This window comes from Phyllobates terribilis, unplaced genomic scaffold (assembly GCF_046119375.1).
Source record: "Phyllobates terribilis strain yellow unplaced genomic scaffold, ASM4611937v1 Scaffold_13__5_contigs__length_258822181, whole genome shotgun sequence".
NCBI classification, from domain to species: Eukaryota; Metazoa; Chordata; class Amphibia; order Anura; family Dendrobatidae; genus Phyllobates; species Phyllobates terribilis.
In genome coordinates, this window is record NW_027362773.1 from 92137050 (window position 1) to 92154466 (window position 17417).

Here is a 17417-nt window from a genome sequence, read left to right on the forward strand (position 1 = left end):
GCGATCTCGTTATGTGTGACGGGGCCTTTAGAACACACAGCACAACTCTTACACCACTCCAGGAGATGACCTTCTGGGCACTACACTTTAACATGTCGATTCACAACATTTAAAGAGCAGAATTAAACATGTAAGCACTACTCTGTGACACTTACCTTTATTATCATCTGTGTTGTAAGGTCCCTTATAATCAGTAATTGAATATAAAGACTCTGGCGATATCAAACCATTTGTGTCACGATCAAGTTTAGTAAAACCTGCAAAAGCAACCCTAGGAAAAGATCACAATAATTAAAAAAATTACACAAATATGATTAATTACTTCATCACTTGGTTTCTGTAGATTAGCCAATGGGGTTAGCAGGGGTGTCAGCCACCCTTAGCCCACAAGATGCCAATACTGTAAAGACCTGGGGTACAGCAGGATACCATGACCTATTTATGGGACACTCACGGGGCATTGCATTACTATTTGTAGGTACTCAGGGATCATTATCACCATTTGTAGGTACTTGGGAGGCATTATCTCAATTTTTAGGAACTTGGGGGGCATTTGTACAATTTGTGCGGCACTCAGGGGGCATAATAACTATTTATTCGGCATTGGGGCATTGTTGGAGCATTACTAAGTAAGTGGGCACTCAAGGTGTATTATTACCTTATAGACGGCACACCAAGGGCATTATTATTTTGTAAGCGAACACAAGTCATTATTAATTTACATGGGTGTACTTGGGGACATTTTTACTTTCAATTACTCTCTTCTGTTCACTGGACTATGAGAACTCAAATGCGTTTAGGTTGGAGATGGAAGAAGTCACCAAGGCGGTCTGGGTTAGAATTAAACAACGGTTAATGTGAACATCGCCCATGAGAAAGCACGGCACTTGTGAGTCACTGTATATAATGGTACTGTAATCGCTTATATTGTTTGTAGAACTGGTATCTACCATTATCTGGTCACAGTATGGTGGTAAAACTGGGTTTAGGAGACCCTCTATATCCAGTAGAATGAGGGTGCGCCTCTGTATCGGTTACAATGCATTACCTGGGTTGGGGGTTCACTCAGATGCATTTTGCTTTCCCACCACCCCACCCTGTGCTAAGTCTCTAGTTACACCTCTGTTTTATTTCTAATTTTCTACAATTTAATAAAGCACTAAAAAGTATGTTCACCTTTGCATAGTTTGTGATATGTTATTATATATATGTTGTAATATGTTATTAGCTGGGTTTGAGTCTGTAAACATCCAGGGGGCTTTGTAGATGAGCTGGTGGTGCTCCCATTGAATGTAATGAACACCATGGATACCATTCTGCATTCAGGAAAGTCAGCAATATCCTCGCACTGAAAAGTCATAACCAATAAGTAAAGCTATTCCCCAGTAATCAGTAGAAATATATAGGAAGCTTATGTACCAATATGATGACCCAGGATCCAGACCCCCATTTTTGTAAGGAGAATCATTAGTTTCATCTCCAATGGTCACTGTTCGAGTAGCTGCACGCCCGGAGCTCCGTGAAGATTTGTTCTCTTGGATAATCTTTGCAACATATGCATCGGTGCTCTTGCTCTTAAAATCACTGTAGGTCTTGAACAGATCATTTTGAGATGGTTTACCATTTCCTGATGATGCAGAAAATATATGTATAGTATCAGAATCTATGAATATTTTGTAAAAGTAGTAAAACATAAAATGTATACCAATTTTCGTACTGCCATATTCATAAGTGCCCAACAGAAGAAAATAAACGTATCATTTTTAATGCACAGTTATTGCTTCAGTAACAAACGAACAAAAAAACAATGGCAAAACTGCTCTTTCTATTGTACCCTACAAAGAATTAAAACGAAACCTTGTCAAACAAATGTAGAAGAAAACGTTTTTGTTTGTTTTTTTTGATTATTTCTATACTAGAGATGGTAAGAATATATTTACAAGACCCGGTCTAGCGGCAAGTTTATTATTTTGTGGTCAGGGACTTTGAGAGCCAGCTCCTACCTTCCAGCATTTGTGGCTCCTGTTTTGACTAGCCAGGCTGGCACAATGTCACATGTGTGTTCTTGCAAGAATGATGTCAAGCCAGGCTGGCTAATAAAAGGAGGAGTCGGAGATGAAGTCAGGTAAGAGGTGGTTCACATGGCTCCTGTCTGACGGCCACAAATTTGTGATCTGGCCAATACACCGGGTCCTGTACCATCTCTATTCTATACATTTCACACCAAATGACCCTCTGAATTCTTTAGCTTACTACATTCACATGAATATATAATGTGTAGGTTTTATGTAATATATATCCAAAAAACTGTATTTTATAAAAATTGCGGTTATTTTTTTTACTATTACTACATTTTTTTTGTATAATACATATCCTCTATGTCACAGGCTCCTGTTCGGACAATAGTTTATTCACTAAGCCTGTGTCAGGGTGCACAGACAGCCCTGCGGTCTTTTCTAGGTTTCCGGAGCAGTCTTCTATGGTGCGCATTGATGTGGTCCTTTCTGGCTCTTTGAGGCAGTGCTCTAATAAATGGATTGGTCCCTCTATGATCATGCAATGGTCAATCTTAACCATGGTAATTAAAGGGTTACACAGCCAGGATCAGAGAATCCTCCAATCTCAGCCTTTAGAGCACAAGCTCACCTGCCATGAGCACTGAATGGTAGTGCAGAGATTATTCTACAGCATAGATAAAGGCATATTGCCAATCAATATGGGGACATATGATAAACACTGTGTTAACGCATCTGCCTCAGTTCAGCAGGGCTTCACCACCTTCACCTATGGCTGCTACCCACGTCGGGTATTACACATGGCTAGATGTGCTCCGTTGACACCATCTGGCTAGGCCTATGTAAGGTCCACTAAGACACATGTGTGTCCTTGCACCATACATGCCTTCCTGCTGTTGCATCAACGCCCAGTATCTATGTGCCCAACCGGACGTGGGGCTTAAAGGATCAACCTCGCAAGGTGAGCCTAATACACAGACTCGCTATTCAAAAGATTAGGAAAAACCAAAAAGGGGCTCGACCCCTTACACCGGACAACCAGCTGTTATATCACACTTCTGTACTACGTATGGCTACATGGAGATAATGTTGGCAAAGTTTCTAATTGGCACCAATGCGCTAATACAGAAAACTTCGTAAGAATCAAGACCAACCACAACACGAACAAGCCGGACTCCTGGCCCGGCACAGAAATATGGTTTTACATTGTTTTAGAGTTTTTATAACATATTTGCCCACAAATAAAATGTTTCAATACAAAGTTCACACCCTCTAATGATAGAAAACCTACAAATAAAAGTCTTCTAAGGCTTCTGTTACCTTATATCTTAATATTATTTGACATCTTACCATTTGAAGGTGATACAATTATAGCATAACCATCAATATCTCCATTAGTGGACTCAAAGTCCGTAAAAGAAAGCTGAAAAGTGTAATAAGTAGAAGTAGTTCTGATAACTGTGATATTCTGGTCAGGGAGTGCTGAAAAAAAAAAAAGTATCCATATCATTTTTTTTATATAGTATCTGCTGCAACGACATTTTGAAGATTATTACATGATGTCTATACCATACTTTATCAAATGGAAATGTAGGAATAGCAATAGAATTTCCCCAGTTGTTGTTTACGCAAATTCCTCCTAAATCTACGTACTCACTATAGATTAGTAGTATAAAAATTAATGTCCAACATTAAATCAATACATTGATAGTACAATATGCAGTACTTGATGTTATTAAACAGTGTTTGTTTAAAATGCAAATTTTCTTCCCATTCTCCCAGTTTGCTTAGGTTTCCTCCCGTAGGATAAAAGATTCTTGCTATGCAATTAACGTATCCTGTCGTACCTCAAATCTCACCATTTCATCATGCAAATAAGCCATATTAAGGTGAACGCACATATAGCAAATATGTTGGCTGTAAGTTTCACAGAAAGACCATGCAAATTTGTGTCAAAACGCTCAGATTTTGAATCTTTGATTTACAGTAGATTATGTTTATTTCAGAACAAAATCTTCTGCAAAGCAAAGATGTAAATGCTCTGTAGACGCAGATGTAGGTGCTCTGGATTTGAAAAATGTTTACAAAATATAGAAGAGATTTGTGATTATGCTGCAGATTTGCTGCATTCGCTTTTTATATTCTATTCTGGGTTGTCTGGACCAATTCTGTTGTATAAGCAGTGAGATTTGTATCCCATTCAGGACTGGGAGGACTGGGCAATTTTTCATTTGTGTGTTCATGCTTTCCTCTTCTTTTTTCCATGAGCCATATTTTTTTTTGTTTTTCGATTGACATTGCCATAAAAGGGCTTGCTTTTTGTGGGATAAGCTATAGTTTTGAATGAAAACATTCATTTTGCCAAATAATGGATTGGAACACAGGGTGAAAAATCCCAATTGGGTGAAATGGTGGGTAAAGAAAATGCAATTTTACCACTGTATTTGGGTTTCCTTTTTATGACATTCATTGTGAGGAAAAAAGGGTTCTCCAGATCAATAACATTTTGGGAGTACCAAATTTGTGCAGTTTTATAGCATTATTTTAGTAGTTCAAAAAATCTGAAATTTGTAAAAAAAATAAATAAATAATGATGTCACCATTTTTTAAGGTTCATAATTTTTATTTTTCCATCAATAATCCTGTGTGGGGTTTGTTTTTTCATACGGTGAGCGGTAGTTTTTATTTTTTATGCCTTTGAGGTATATAAAACATTTTGATCCATTTTTCGCGAAATTTTTGTGAGGTGCGGTGACAAAGTTAGCAAATCCTAGCTTTGTTTCCTTCTTCTTTACACAATTTATCATACGGGTTAATCGATTTTATATTTTCATAGGATGGACTTATACTAACACAGCCATACCAAATACATTTTATTTTTCTTTTTAAATTAAGAAAATGGTAGTGGCTTAAAAAATGTTTTTCTAAAAACATTTTTTATTGATAATTTCTAATTCATTTTTAATCTCTCCTATAAGACTTGAACCTGCAATCAACTGATTGCTTATACTGTATGCTGCAATACTGCTATATAGAGAGAAATTGATAGTTTTCTATGAAACCGAGCTCAGCGGCAAAACATCGGCTACTACAGACACAATACGGAGGAGATGGGCGATGGTTACACAGCAGCGATTGAGCAAGTTTGGGCGGCTGTTGCTAAAAGCAGATGCTGGCTGTATACAGGCAGATGCTGGCTGTATACACACAGCTGGCACATGCTTGATATGGAGCAGGCTCAATCTCTGAGCCCGCTCAATACACTTGCAGCATGACAGTGAAGTAGTATTACAAAGGGGTTAAGTGAACTCACAATAAACGTGCATCGATCACATGCAGAAAAAATTAAAGTCAGCCAAGTGTTCAGCAAAATGTAGACCAAACTGACACCTGAATGCCATCCGTGTGTCAAATGAGTGCTGCCTTTTTTTTCACTAAGGAGAAGCTTTGAAATTATTCTTTTCATGCAAGAAAAACGGATAAAACAAGGATTGTAAAAACTAACACATGGATCAAAAATGTATTCAGAACACTGGAAAAGTAAGGTTAGTTCTTCGCTTATCAGGGGGAAAAAAACACATCTGTGAATGAGATCTATAGCAGATCTGACTGCTATAAAGTAGCTCTTTCTAAGGAAAAAAAGGTCAAAAAGTACATAATCACCTAACATCAACAACATACAATCTGTGTTTAGGTGTCTAGCTCTGGCATTGATGGGGAGGAATGGCTATGAATAAGACTATATTAAAAACAGTAAAAGTTTAGGTGATTTATATTTTATGTCTAATAGACTAATCTGTATAAAACTACATAATCCATGTAATAAGGTTTAAAAGCAATTGATCCAAGGACCCCTTCACACGTCCGTATAAAATCGGTGCAAAAAAAACGGTACTGGTGTCATCAGTGTTTTGGATCAACGTGCCATCAGTGTTTTTCTGTAAGGCAAAAGAAAAAGAAATTGCAAAGCTTCTCCTATACTTTGCAATGTTAAACACATACAGCACATGAATGGCAAACGGATGCCATCCGTGCGCTGTACGTGTTTTACACGGACCCATAGACTTGTATTGGCCATTGTCATCCATGCTGCTGGTAAAAAACGGACATGTGAACAGCAGCATATATTATAATGGGTGAGTGTGGCATCTGTGAAAAATAATGGATACAACCTCACAGACTTTCTTCAACACTAGAATATTATTGAATATGGTATTCAGCTAATTTACTTACGACTTCCGATCCCAGTTTTGCATGGCATCAGTAGCACCGTACTGGATCTGCTGCACGAAGTCAGAGTTATCAAACTGACAGTATAATGTGTGTTGAAATGTAAACCTTTCATAGTATAACTATATGGATCAGGATTGCACTTAGAAACAGAAACATTATTGGAGACTGAGGTATTGTTGGTTGCTATAATTGTAAAGCCAGTATACAGGTCTCCTGGACAGCTCCATATAAAATTGAGAGATGTTGAATTGAATTGACCTGCACAGCTGAAATTATTTACAGCCTCTGGATCTAAAAAAAACAAAACAAAATACATTTTATTGATACCATTTAGAAGTCAACCGATTATGCATTATATGTGGATGAGAGACAACATAATTTACAATCGTAACCACATCCCTCTGTACATTGCAAAGTCAAGCAAAATTAGTTAGATTAACTTCTTGTTTTTGCTCTTATCAATATTGCTAAAATTAATTTTCCTACAGTGATGAAATCTATACTATAAGCAACCATTTCAGTATATGCAGAAAATGTGAATTATTCAATTATTCTTTATAAAAAACAAATACATTTCTCTTTGATAGTTGCTGCATTTTTCAATGAGAAATAATCTGACATTCTTGAATTGGCTTTGTAGAATTAACAGTAGTATGCTGTCAAAGGGGTTAATTTTTTCCCCAATTTTCCACATCACTATCTACCTCTATATACAGTAGAAAACACAGAATCCACCATTCATAATATGTGATGTCACAGCTCACCCCCCTCTCATGCACAATAACTGAAAATTTTCCAAACAAGTACGGTCCATCAGTTTTGGTTACATCTCATCCAATACATCTACCTACATCAGTACTAATGATTGTACTCCACAATAACTTAAAATGTTTATTGAGTTGCAAAAAAAAAATTACAATCAATTATTCGTGAGGGATAAACTTAAAGGGGCGCTATCAACTTCTGGAAAACTACATGATGTGAAACAAGACCAAAATGTAAAACCTGCCTCCAATTTCTATATATACCATATATACTGCATATATATATATATATATATATATATATATATATATATATATATATATATATATACACATACATATACACACACACAGAGAAGGAAGTAGTTAATTGATCCCTTGCTGTTTCAGTAAGTTTGCCCACTGACAAAGACATGAACAGTCTATAATTCTAAGGGTAGGATAATTTTAACATTGAGAGATAGAATATCCAAAAACAAAACAAAAAACAAGAAAATCACATTGTAGACATTAGATAAATTTATTTGCATTTTGCAGTGAGAAATAAGTATTTGATCCCCTACAAACCATTATGTCTTACATCGTCGTCACCTGTATAAAAGACTCCTGTCCACAGACTCAATTAATCAGTCAGACTCTAACCTCTACAACATGGGCAAGACCAAAGAGCTTTCTAAGGATGTCAGGGACAAGATCATAGACCGGCACAAAGCTGGAATAGCTACAAAACCATAAGTAAGACGCTGGGTGAGAAGGAGACAACTGTTGGTGCAATAGTAAGAAATACAAAATGACTGTCAATCGACATCGATCTGGGGCACCGTGTAAAATCTCACCTCGTGGGGTATCCTTGATCATGAGGAAGGTGAGAGATCAGCCTAAAACTACACGGGGGGACCTTGTTAATAATCTCAAAACAGCTGGGACCACAGCGTTTTTGCCACGGAATTGGGCTAATCATCCATTTACACAGGGCGATTTCAGTAGTGAGTCCTGTGAACCGATCCACTCATCTCTAGTCGGTACTTGTGAGGGCCATCATACTGAAGGGTTGTGAGGGCTACAATATTTAGTGGGGACCATCCTACTACAAGAGGGGCCATCATACTGAGTGGGGGTGGGCTGTGAAGTCCATCACAGTGAGTGGAGGGGGGCTTTGGGGACATCATACTAAGGGAGGGGCTGTGGAAGCCATCAAACTGAGTAGGTGGCTGTGGGGGCCATCATATTGAATGGTGGGGTTGTGGTGGGCTGTCATACTAAGTGAAGGGCTGTGGCGACATGATACTAAGTAAGGAGTTGTGGGAGCTATCGTACTGAGAGGGGGGCTGTGAAGGCCATCATACTAAGTGTGGGGCTGTGGGGGCTAGCACACTAAGTGAGGGGCTATGAGGACCATCATATTGAGTGGGGGGGGGCTGTGGGGACATCATACCAAGTGAGGGGCTGTAGGGGATATCATTTTGAGTGGGGGGTGGGCTGAGAGGGCTATCATACTAAGTGAGGGGTTGTGGGGGCTATCATACTGAGTGGAGGGGCTATGAAGGTCATCATACTGCGTAGGGGGCTGTGGAGGCCATTATACTGAGTGAGGAGCTGTGGGGGCAAATCATACTGAGTGGGGGTTGTGAGGACTCGCTGATCCACTATTCATTCTGTACCTATTAACATATGCACGACAGTCTTTTATAAAGGGAGGACTGGAGTAAGATGCACTAAATTCATTAAGTATGCTTCTTTAAATGAATTTGGCGCATCTTTTATTTGAATTCTTGACAAAATCTAGACGTTTGGAAAAAAAGGATTTTCTTTTTGTGTGTGATGGATGTACTGATGTGTTCGTGCCATGTATTCTGTGTACGAGCAGTGTTGTTTGGCATGAGTACTAATCATGTATGCAATGTGTGAGCGGCTCCTGTGCAGGATGTTACAATTTTTGTGGCCTATGTGTAGCATATCCACATATTCACATCCATGTTTTTTAAAACACATCCTTGTCCACATTTTTATATAAAATATTAGCAATAGCTCACTTAGATTTCAAAGAACACATAGAACCTACTTGTACAATCAGCTAAGTCCATAGGAGAGCTCTGATACCCCTGGACTCCGACTGTGACCACAGTTATGGAGTAATTAGTCCCAGATATCAGGCTCTGGAGGGTGACATTTGTTGTAGGACTTGTCACAGAGAAGTTACTTGATGGAGATGTCCAATAACTTATATTATAAGACTTATTCACATCGGTCATATTTACTGGCTCCAACCAAGTTACTGTCAGGTTCTTTGTCCCAACTGTGCTAATTGTTAGAGTTCTTGGTGGTGTTGGATCTGTGCAAAGAAAAACAAAATGCAAAAGAAAAATGTACTGAATACAGTATATCTTGCAAACCTGTTAAAAGAGTCAAAAGCAGATGGATAATAAACAAAAGATGCTAAAAAAACATTCAATCCTTCATTTTACAATTGCCTAGCCTGATCACTTTTCTCAGGAGCCGTGCAATAGTACCTGGCAGCAGCCACTACACTTTGAATGAAACTGCTCTTAGAAGCTCCAGTCACTGTCTTTCCATCCAGCCACTGCTGAAGCATAAAACAGCTGATCAGTGGGGGTGCCTGGTGTTGGTTCCCCACCTATCTGCTATTGATGACCTATCCTGTGGATAGGTCATTAATACCTATGCCTGGACAGCCCCTTTAATTTGATAATTTAGCATTAGCTATTTCTGGAGAAGAATTAAAAAAAAACAAATGTGATTCCAACATTTTTTTCCACTGTGCAGTAAAAATTAAAAAAATATTTTTATTTTATAGGATTTTCACAAGTGTTTTTCTTTAACATTTTAGTATTTATGCAGAATGCAAACATGTACGGGGAAAAAAAGGTCATTGTGCCGCCTTGGTCAAAAATACATAATAGAGCTAAGAATGGTACTATTTTAGGATACATATAATTTATTGGGGTAGAGCAGAAAAAAAAATCTAAATTCCTGCATTGTTTACTTTGTGTGTATATCTTTTTAAAATTAAACTAAACTAGTTACATTGTGTATGTGTATGGTAGAACAACAATTTACGGTAAGTGATACCTGGCCTGCTACAATCCATTGTGCAAAGATTGAGAAATCAAGCTATGAAGCCACATGCAAATTACCCTGGAAGGGCTTAGGAGATGTGTCCATACACTTAGGTGTACTAATGCACTTCCAAGGCTAACTGTCACATCAGCTTACTACTAGCCCAATTGACAGATCAGAGCAGGGTCAGAGAGGAATTGTTGGACCATGGAAAAGTGAGTTATTAATCAATTTATTATTTTTAAGCTCTGCATATGAAAAAAATACAATTTTAAAAGGAGTAATGCATTAATTTTTACTTTATTTTATGAGTCTTTACAATTCTGGTGGTTCTGAGTCCATATATTTGGGGCTTTTTCAATAACATTTTTTAAACCAATCCTGTCATATGGATGTAGTAGTATGACTGTATAGGAGCTTATCTGGCAATACAAACAAAACATTTTAGCAATCCGATGTGCTGTCATGAGAAATCCAACATAGATATCAAATGAAAATCAGTCTGGAGGTGCACTGAGGGTGTGTCACTGGACTTAGAAGAAGCAGTCACAGTGCACTGACACGCCCCCAGTGCACTTCCCGTCTGATTTACATTTGACTTCTAACTGGCATATATGATCTCTACAAAACAGGTATCATTTATATTGTGAAACAAGCGCCTATAAAGCCATAATACCAATGCTGTAGGTAAAAAACATCTTGACAGGTTCCCTTTAAGTTAACTGTATTTTTTTTTGGTCTCCTTAAGAGTAACTGAACTAGCGATGTTTTGATTGCTTTTTTAAAAGCACTAAGAATATAAACCATCATTGCCGGTAAAAGTACAGGCAGATGGGTATCACAGACTGAAGTCTTTTGTTCTCAGATGCAATAAAACAGCCTGGGTATTAATATTGTACAGTGCCTAAAGCGGCAATATTCTTTTAAAACATTAATGTAAAAAAAGTGGCATAACACAAGTGGTCGACTAACTGATCATAAATACATGATGGTGGACATTATGGGGTTAAATAGGTGACACACTGTAGAGATCAGTGGTAACTGAAAATGTATTTGCTTGTAACATATTGATCCTGATGACACTCACATGTGGCCTCTGTCACTGGAGCAGATGTCTGGCTGCAGCTCCCACTGACTGTCTGTACAGTGACATTATATTCTCTGCCTGGTAGTAATCCTGTGAAATTCACTTGTGGACTCGTAGTTTGTGTTGTGTTAGTGATGGCTCCTGTTAGACTGACTGTATAATTATCCACTTTTCCTGATGGTTTGATCCACGTAACATAGAGAGTATCAGTTGACATATTACTGGTCACAGTGATGACAGCTTTTTCAGGAACTAAAGAAGGAAAGATAAAAGTTATGATATTCTCAGAACAATGGAAAATGTAAACTCTTTTGCCCTCTAGGAGACCATTCAGACAGAAACTCAAACGGTAATGTATAAGTAAATCAAAACCTACATGAGACGATTGCCTGCCATTTCTTTTCCACAGATCTTGCTCCTTGGCTGCTTTTTAGCTCTACGCCATTGGGGCAAAAGTGTGATCTATGACTACAATATATCTACTTGGCCTACAGAGAGTCTGGGGTGGACTTAGCCACATCTCTTCTCAACATTGGTTCAGACTCCAAACTCAGGTGAGTGTCAAAACTGCAATATTACAACAGATAATGACAGGAGGAATAAAACTTCAAAGACGTTTTAAAGGGTTATTCCCAGAGACTATGGATAGGTGCTAACTTACTGATCACTGGGTCCAACTGCTATGACACCCAGCAATACCAAAAAATGGGCTCTATATCCTAAGAACCAGCCTCTGCAGAGTCCTATCGGGAATAGAATGGGGGGGGGGGGATGTAACTGATTGCTCGACCTCCCCTCCTTTTATTGTCTATGGGACTGGAGCCAAGAACAGCATTCCACTATTTCTAGGAATCCCATTGAGAATGAATGGAGCGTAGGTTGATCATATATAAGTCTGCTCCATTCAAAATGGGGCTCTGCAAAGTCTGATTATCAGGATCCAGAGTCCAGTTTCCAGAATTGCTGGGGGACACTGCGATCCATCCCACAGGAACAATAAGTTATCTCCTTTCCTATGCATAGATAACTTTTGTTTCTGGGACAAACCCTTTTAAATACAGCATGTTTAACTGTCCAGAAGAAATCCCAACCTCAATCTTATTTTACTTACATCAACACACATATAGCTGGTCCATCAGTTTTGGTTACATCTCTTCAGTACTAATGATTGTATACTACAACACCTTATATGCAAATTGCCTCTTCAGAGAGGAAGAGGACTTGAACTCTATAGCGCCACCTATTGGAAGCAGCAATCCTACAAGTCACAATCAACCCTTTAACGAGTTGTGCAATATGACTTGGGATAATAGCCAAATCAGAATCTCAATTTGCAGACACGGTATTTCGGGCTGTTGGTCCTTGTCAGTGCAAGAGCCGGTGTGCCACTCTCCACAAGGAGAAACGTTACCCCTACAAAACCTTAAAATGTTTATAGAGTTGCATAAACATACAGACAATTAATTAGTTGTGTGAGATAAGAGGACCTATCACCTCCTGGAAAACGCCATGATGAAAAATGAGACTAAAATGTGAACCTTTGTCCAATGCACATATACAGCATAAATTGCAAAGCTAAAAAAAAATCATTAGTATTTAGTGACAATAGTTTTGGCCCTTTAAAAAAAAAAAGAGGCTGCAGTTGGGGCGTCAAGCTTGAACTTTGAGAGGCGTGAATGAGAATCTAATTGTGATGTGACTGCAAGTATGCAAATAGCATACTGTGTATATTATATTACACACTGATAATATTCAGTAAGATGCATTCTCTGCAGGTCAGGGGAAGACAGGAGATGAGGAGTTAGCAGAAGCAGACTGCAAACACTGCTGTAAGATTCTACTGCGTCCTGCTAACGTGAGACAAGCTGCTCCATGTCCACAGAAGGGTAAAAAGCTGCAGAGGACTGAGCAAAGGGGTTAAAATTAGTGAAAATTACCCCCGTTATTATGGCTAAAATAATGCTGTGCACTAGCCTTAAATTATTTTGTTCTTTTTTTTTCAATTCTGGGGATAACACTTTAATGTTAATTATATTTTCCAGGTAATACAATCGAATAATACAGATACTTCTGCTGAAAATATCATTTCTTGGTCACTTCATTGGGGAACACAGGAAACCATGGGTGCATGCTGCTGAGACCAGGAGGCTGACATTAAGAAATACACTTAAAAGAGAACCTGTCACCAAGAAAATGCAATGAGATCTGTGGGCACCATGTTATAGAGAAGGAGGAGCTGAGCAGAATGATATGTGATTTTGTGAGAAAAGCAGTATAACCTATGATTAATTCATTTATATGTTTGCTCTTTCTGGGTTGTTTGGTCCAGTGGGTGGTCCTGTCAGTGACGGACAGTTATTTCTGTATGCACACTTGCATAAAGGGAACTGTCAGTCACTGATAGCCCCGTCCACTGGACTAAACAGCCCAGAAAGAGCAGAGGATTAAATGATGAAAATACAGGTTATACATAGTCTTTTCTCACAACACTATACATACATCTGCTCAGATCCTCCAGCGTTATAACATGGTGCCTGCAGATTATACAGCATTATCATGGTGACAGGTTTCCTTTAAAGAAAAAAAAGTCACCACCTCCTCAGCAAGTTACTCCCACCAACTGGCACTAAGCTACTTAGTTTAGCTTAGTGTCACTTAGAAGGCAATCATGGGTCTGAAGCTCCATACCTGTCTGCATACAGTGTCTTATATTATTTTTACTAATCTTTCTTTCGTCTTCCCTTTAGATTAGGTAAAAAGGTTGGAATTTAACTTTTTGTAAACCCGACAAAAGGTGGAGCGCACAGTCAGTAATTGCACAGGTGGCATGCTCTACGATCCGGATGGCAGGACCCTTTTACTAGCACAATTCATTCAGGTAATGGTGCAGATAGTCCTTTGCCTTTTGTCTCATGCCCGCCTGCCCACCGAAGCATGATGCATTGCATGGAGCAAAAAACAAGCCGCAGACCTGGATCACGGGACCAAAGCCCCTTCAGGACAGGCAGGTAGAGCCCCTTCCAGTGTCCAGCCGCATTGCACTGGCTCCTTTGGCCCGTGCCCCCTACTGCTATGGTGCCTCATTCATCTTATGCGCACGGTTTTCCTTTTCTGCAGCGCTCTTTTCTCCAGCACAGTAATCATTCTATCTGAGGTCATTCCCATCAGTCATTGTGCCTCCGAACCGTTTATATATATATATATATATATATATATATATATATATATATATATATATATATATATATATATATATATATATATATATATATATATATATATATATATATATATATATATATATATACTGTCCGACTTCAAAATGGCCACCATGGTCACCACCCATCTGGAAAAGTTTTCTCCCTCCCATATACTAATGTGCCACAAACAGGAAGTTGATATCAACAACCATTCCCATTTAATTTAGGTGTATCCATATAAATCGCCCACCCTGTGTATATATATATATATATATATATATATATATATATATATATATATATATATATATATATATATATATATTCTTATTTAATTTATTTTGTATATATATATATACATATATATAATGTCCATTGCAACCCTTTGGTTCCTTCCCAATACTACGACTCAAATTTAGTCCCCAGCTTCATCTGTGGCCTAGAGTTGCTCGAGGCCACGCCCCTGCCTCTCCTGCCAATTATTCTCATGTGCGGGCCCTCCTCTCTTGCCGCACTCCTGCCTGCCTTTGCCCGCTCCTTCCTGTCTTTCTGGACTTCGCCATCTTTGCTCCACATGCTGCTGCGTGGTATGAGCAGCTCCTGTATGCACTCAATGGTGGAGCAGCAGACCATTGCCCTAACACTCATAGCCATTCGGACCGCAGCCTTCTAGACCGGGTAAACTGTCTGTTTCAGGGGACCGCTATTTGGTATCCCTGCATCGCTGCCTGCATCGCTCCCCTCATCACACCAGTGCAGACCTTGCTCAGGAATGGCAGCAGGTAGGCGTTAGTGCATTTGAATGCACAATGAGGCTGAGGCTTTTGGAGGTTGGCCTTCTCCCCCAAAAAACACTAAGGACAAACTGACATTGTACAGGGATAGGACTGCATAGGACTGGTGTAAAGTTGTTTTCTCTGATGAAGCCACCTTCAGACTGCTTGGGACATCTGGAAGAATGATTGTCCAGAGAAGAAAAGGTGAGCGTGACCATACGTCCTGTGTCATAACAGTAGCAAATCACCCTGAGACCATTCATGTGTCGGAGTTGTTTTCATGCAAGTGAATAAGCTCATTCAAAAAAACATCTAAGAACACTGCCATTAATAAAGAATGGGATCTAAATATCCTTCAAGAACAACTTCTCCCAACTGCACAGGAGCAATTTGGTGATGACACATGTCACAAGGCAAAAGTGATAACTAAGAGGCTCGGTGAACAAAGCATCGATATTTTGGGTCCATGGCCAGGATACTCCCCAGAAGTCAGTCAGATTGAGAACCTGTGGTTAATCCTCAAAAAAGAGGATGGACAAACAAAAACACAGAAATTGTGATAAACTCTAAGCACTAATTAGGTAAGAATGGGTCATCAGTCAGGATTTGGTCCAGAAGCCGATATTCAGCTGCCAATCACAGAAGTCTTGAAAAATAAGAGCAACGCTGTAAATATTAAGTCTATACATAAACTTGATATATTTGTCCATAAAAAGTTTAAAAACGTATAAAATGCTAAAATTGTAGTTCAGTAACCGTATAAAAATCTGAATAAAAAGACTAAAAACACTGAAGCAGCAAAATTTGGGAAAACCAAAATTTGTGCTACTATCAACATTTTTGCATACGATTGTAATGGTTAAATTGGTGTACCCCATTCTTCTTTTGTTCTCCATGGACCACAACAAAGCATGGGGGCAGTGGGATGCATCTATTCATGGTCTGTGTCACTGACAAGAATAGCTGAGTGCAGTCCTATGAAAAAGTGCTTCCATCATTTACTAATTTCAGCAACCCTGTACTTACGTGTGCAGGTCATATTAGACACCGGGTCGGATTCAGTGCTGTTATCAGCAGCTCTTGTATAGACCAGGAATGTATATGTTTCTCCTGGTGTCAGATTCATTATTGTCGCTGATTCACTTGTCACTATTGTATCATTTATCATTGTGGCTGATGAGGTGACATTGGTCTGGACTCTGTAGCTGTAAGACGTCTGATACTCATCAGGTTTACTCCACGTTAGGGGAACAGAATATGAGGTTACAGCGCCGATCTGCGGAGATTTCACCGGCATAGGTTCTTGAAGGAAAAAAAAAAAAATCAAACAATTACCAGAAATTCAAAATATTGCTGGTCACTGAAGAACTCTTTAAAAGTGTCATAAGACCTTTGCAGCTTTATATACAATATTAGTTTCTAAAAGTTAGATTCCTAATGGGCCACTTACACTGGCTGACTATTACATGAGACATTGTTCACCATCATTGTCTGGTGCAGCAAGTGAACAACCAGCAAACATTTGCTAACCTTTGACTGATAGCGTCTTATATTCTACATTCACACATACGTGCGATTGTTACTATCTGAGAGAAGCGGAGCGGTTTTATTCTCAGGTCTCATTTAAGTTTTATCCTAGTTACTTTTGTTTTTTTCTTCACTGAAGCAGACAGACTGTTTGAACTTTATTTATCCATTGACTCTTAGCATTTCCAGTAAGTTTTTTATTCATTAAATATGTGTGTACAAGCATGTAATGTAGTGTGAGAGTATTAATATACTCACCTACCGCAGCTTTCTCCGGTGTCCAGCGCCGTTCTTATCCTCTTCTGAGTGATGTTAACGCAATTACGACTAACTGGCTCACTTTATACTCTATGCATGAGCTGGAAGTCTATGTTACAAAGAAAGCCTATGGAGCCTCGTTATGACACTCCTTAGGCTTATATTGTAAAAGCCACTTCTGGGTCATGCAGAGCGCAGCGTAACCCGACCAGTCTGCAGAGCGGTGACGTCACAAAGAGGCAGAGAAAAACGGCGCTTGATACCGGAAAGAGCATTGGTAGGTGAGTCTATTAACACACTCACACTACATTACATGCATATATACACACACATTTAATGTATACAATTTACTGGGAGGCTTGTTTGACAATGTTATCAGTAAAAAAAAAATGGATGACGCTCGGATGGAACTCTGAAGTATACAGTATGTCTTCAGTGTGTTATCAATTTTACATGGATTCCCATAAAAGTTAATGTCA

The 17417-nt window shown here is 38.9% G+C and overlaps 1 protein-coding gene across 3 annotated transcripts in view; it reads right to left on the bottom strand.

Moving 5' to 3' along the window:
- LOC141173779 (receptor-type tyrosine-protein phosphatase beta-like) overlaps positions 1–17417 on the bottom strand; it is a 224989-nt gene that overhangs the window by 36889 nt on the left and 170683 nt on the right. For all 3 annotated transcript variants that reach the window (XM_073658196.1, XM_073658194.1, XM_073658195.1), the window contains 7 exons: positions 16180–16455; positions 11178–11429; positions 9075–9344; positions 6249–6539; positions 3366–3497; positions 1420–1627; positions 156–271 (listed from right to left, as the gene is read on the bottom strand). In XM_073658196.1, the coding sequence (XP_073514297.1) occupies positions 156–271; positions 1420–1627; positions 3366–3497; positions 6249–6539; positions 9075–9344; positions 11178–11429; positions 16180–16455 (1545 nt within the window). The remainder of the gene's footprint in view (positions 1–155; positions 272–1419; positions 1628–3365; positions 3498–6248; positions 6540–9074; positions 9345–11177; positions 11430–16179; positions 16456–17417) is intronic.